At 49.0% G+C, this 2,500-nt stretch overlaps 1 protein-coding gene across 1 annotated transcript in view; it reads left to right on the top strand.

Moving 5' to 3' along the window:
- Positions 1–2,500, top strand: part of lifra (LIF receptor subunit alpha a) — a 27,957-nt gene that overhangs the window by 13,326 nt on the left and 12,131 nt on the right. The window contains exons 3-5 of the mRNA XM_053228964.1: positions 890–1,029; positions 1,167–1,320; positions 1,726–1,998. Coding sequence (XP_053084939.1) covers positions 890–1,029; positions 1,167–1,320; positions 1,726–1,998 — 567 coding nt within the window. The remainder of the gene's footprint in view (positions 1–889; positions 1,030–1,166; positions 1,321–1,725; positions 1,999–2,500) is intronic.

Raw genomic sequence — 2,500 nt, 5'->3', positions numbered from 1 at the left:
TAATCTGATAGAAATCCGATTTGACTTCTGCTCAAGACACTGTGTGTGTGATGAAGTCCAGCAGTCGAGCGTTTATTACACTACAGAATAACTTTCCCAGGTTGCTGCTCACACAAATGCCTCTGTAATTATTGGGGTCAAATTTATCTCCGTCTTTAAAGATGGGTGTTATCAAGCCTTGATTCCAGATGTCAGGGAAGTGACCTACACTCAGAACCACATTGAATAATTTCAGAATAGCTGATAAGAATCTAGTGCTAGTTTGTTTTATCATTTCGTTTAGTATTCCATCAGGTCCAGATGCTTTTTTTGGTTTAAGGATTTTAATTTTGTCTTTAAGTTCCTTTTCGGTAATGGGGAAGTCTAATGGATTTTGATTATCTTTAAAAGCCAGTTCTAGTGTTTCTAGTTGTTTGGTTATTTGATTTTGCTTACAGTTTGTGTCTGTTGCTATTTTATTAAAATGTCTGTCTCTCTCTCTGTCTGTCTCTGTCTGTCTCTCTCTCTCTCTCTCTGTCTCTCTCTCTGTCTGTCTCTCTCTCTCTGTCTGTCTCTGTCTCTCTGTCTGTCTGTCTGTCTCTCTGTCTCTGTCTGTCTCTCTCTCTCTGTCTGTCTCTCTCTCTCTCTGTCTCTCTCTCTTTTTGTCACTCTCTTTCTGTCTGTCCCTCGCTTTCACTCTCTCTTTCTGTCTCTGTCAGTGAGGTGAGATCTCTACATCACACTCCTCTCCACCTGAACCTCCACTGGGACATGTGCATCCCAGAGTGTGTGACATCACAACCATTTATTATAAGTTATTCTAATCATTAGAGAGCAGACATGTCTAATCTCTGTTCACTCCGTGCGTGTGTGTGTGTGTGTGTGTGTGTGTGTGTGTGTGTGTGTGTAGGTTCAGAGCTCTCTGAACCCCAGACCGTGTCCGTACAGAAGGACCTGGCGTCTCAGACGCTGACGCTGTTATGGCGGAGCGAAGCCTCACACTTCGACGTGGAGATTTATCACACTGAGCTTATGGAGCTCGTCCTCAACGTAAGATCTTGTAACAACTAGCTCCATGCTACTTCAGCTTGTCCAATCAGAGAGCAGAATTTCACCATGTGACCGTCTGTGTGTGTGTGTGTGACCGTCTGTGTGTGTGTGTGTGTGTGTGTGTGTGTGTTTAACAGGAGAGCATTTGGGTGGAAGCAGACTCTCAAACAGGGAGTCGTGATTGGTCGTGGCGCTCGGCCGTGCCGCTGGAGTGCACCTCCCACTCCGTACGCATCAGAGCGCGACACGTGGACGCAGTGAGCCAGTGGAGCCCCCTGCTGACCGTCCCTGGTGACCACACCTCTTATTACTACTGCTAATGCTAATGCTAATAACGATAACGATAATGATAATGATAATACATTTATCAGTGAGCTAATATCCTATCACAAGCATTAGCTAACACGTTAGTCTCATGTTCTTATATTCTCACTGATTTATTTAACAGCAGACAAACCTGTAGTTACCACGACAACCACCGTTCATTCAGCACTAGCTAAATTAACTAGCTAGGTTATAATTAGCACACAAGCACTGTCATGTCATCCTCTAATCTCAGACCTGATTGGTCCATCACACACTGAGCACACTCGTAGCCCCGCCCCTCTCTCTCTCTGTCTCTGTAGGAAGTTAACTGTTAGTTAGTCAGTTAATGAGTTAATTAGCGTAGTTATTGATGTGGTTGTGAATGTTCAGGGATGGACGTGCCGGACCAGCCCCAGGCTCAGATGTTCCCTCAGGACCGGGTGTTGGAGGTGGGCGGGAACGTGACGGTGTGCTGCATCACTCCGGTGGGTGTGGCCTTTAGCAGTTTGGGATACGGGAACCAGAACTTAGCGGCGTTCAGGCTGAGCCACAGGAGCTTCAGCGGCACCATCACCGACCTGCACAAGTCCTCCTACACCGGCACCAACGTCGTCTGTCTCTCTGACACCTCCATCCTCACCGGCACCGTGCTCTTCATCGGCTGTGAGTCTCACTGACCGCCTGTCTCACTGACCGCCTGTCTCACTGACCGCCTGTCTCACTGACCGCCTGTCTCACTCACTGTCTGTCTCACTGACACCTTCATCCTCACCGGCACCGTGCTCTTCATCGGCTGTGAGTCTCACTGACCGCCTGTCTCACTGACCGCCTGTCTCACTGACCGCCTGTCTCACTCACTGTCTGTCTCACTGACACCTTCATCCTCACCGGCACCGTGCTCTTCATCGGCTGTGAGTCTCACTGACCGCCTGTCTCACTGACCGCCTGTCTCACTGACCGCCTGTCTCACTCACTGTCTGTCTCACTGACACCTTCATCCTCACCGGCACCGTGCTCTTCATCGGCTGTGAGTCTCACTGACCGCCTGTCTCACTGACCGCCTGTCTCACTGACCACCTGTCTCACTGACCACCTGTCTCACTCACTGTCTGTCTCTCTGACACCTCCATCCTCACCGGCACCGTGCTCTTCATCGGCTGTGAGT

The sequence above is a fragment of the Pangasianodon hypophthalmus genome, chromosome 24, assembly GCF_027358585.1.
Source record: "Pangasianodon hypophthalmus isolate fPanHyp1 chromosome 24, fPanHyp1.pri, whole genome shotgun sequence".
Classification (NCBI taxonomy): Eukaryota; Metazoa; Chordata; class Actinopteri; order Siluriformes; family Pangasiidae; genus Pangasianodon; species Pangasianodon hypophthalmus.
The sequence above is the reverse complement of the archived record's forward strand: the minus strand, read 5'-3'. Positions and strand labels throughout refer to the sequence as shown.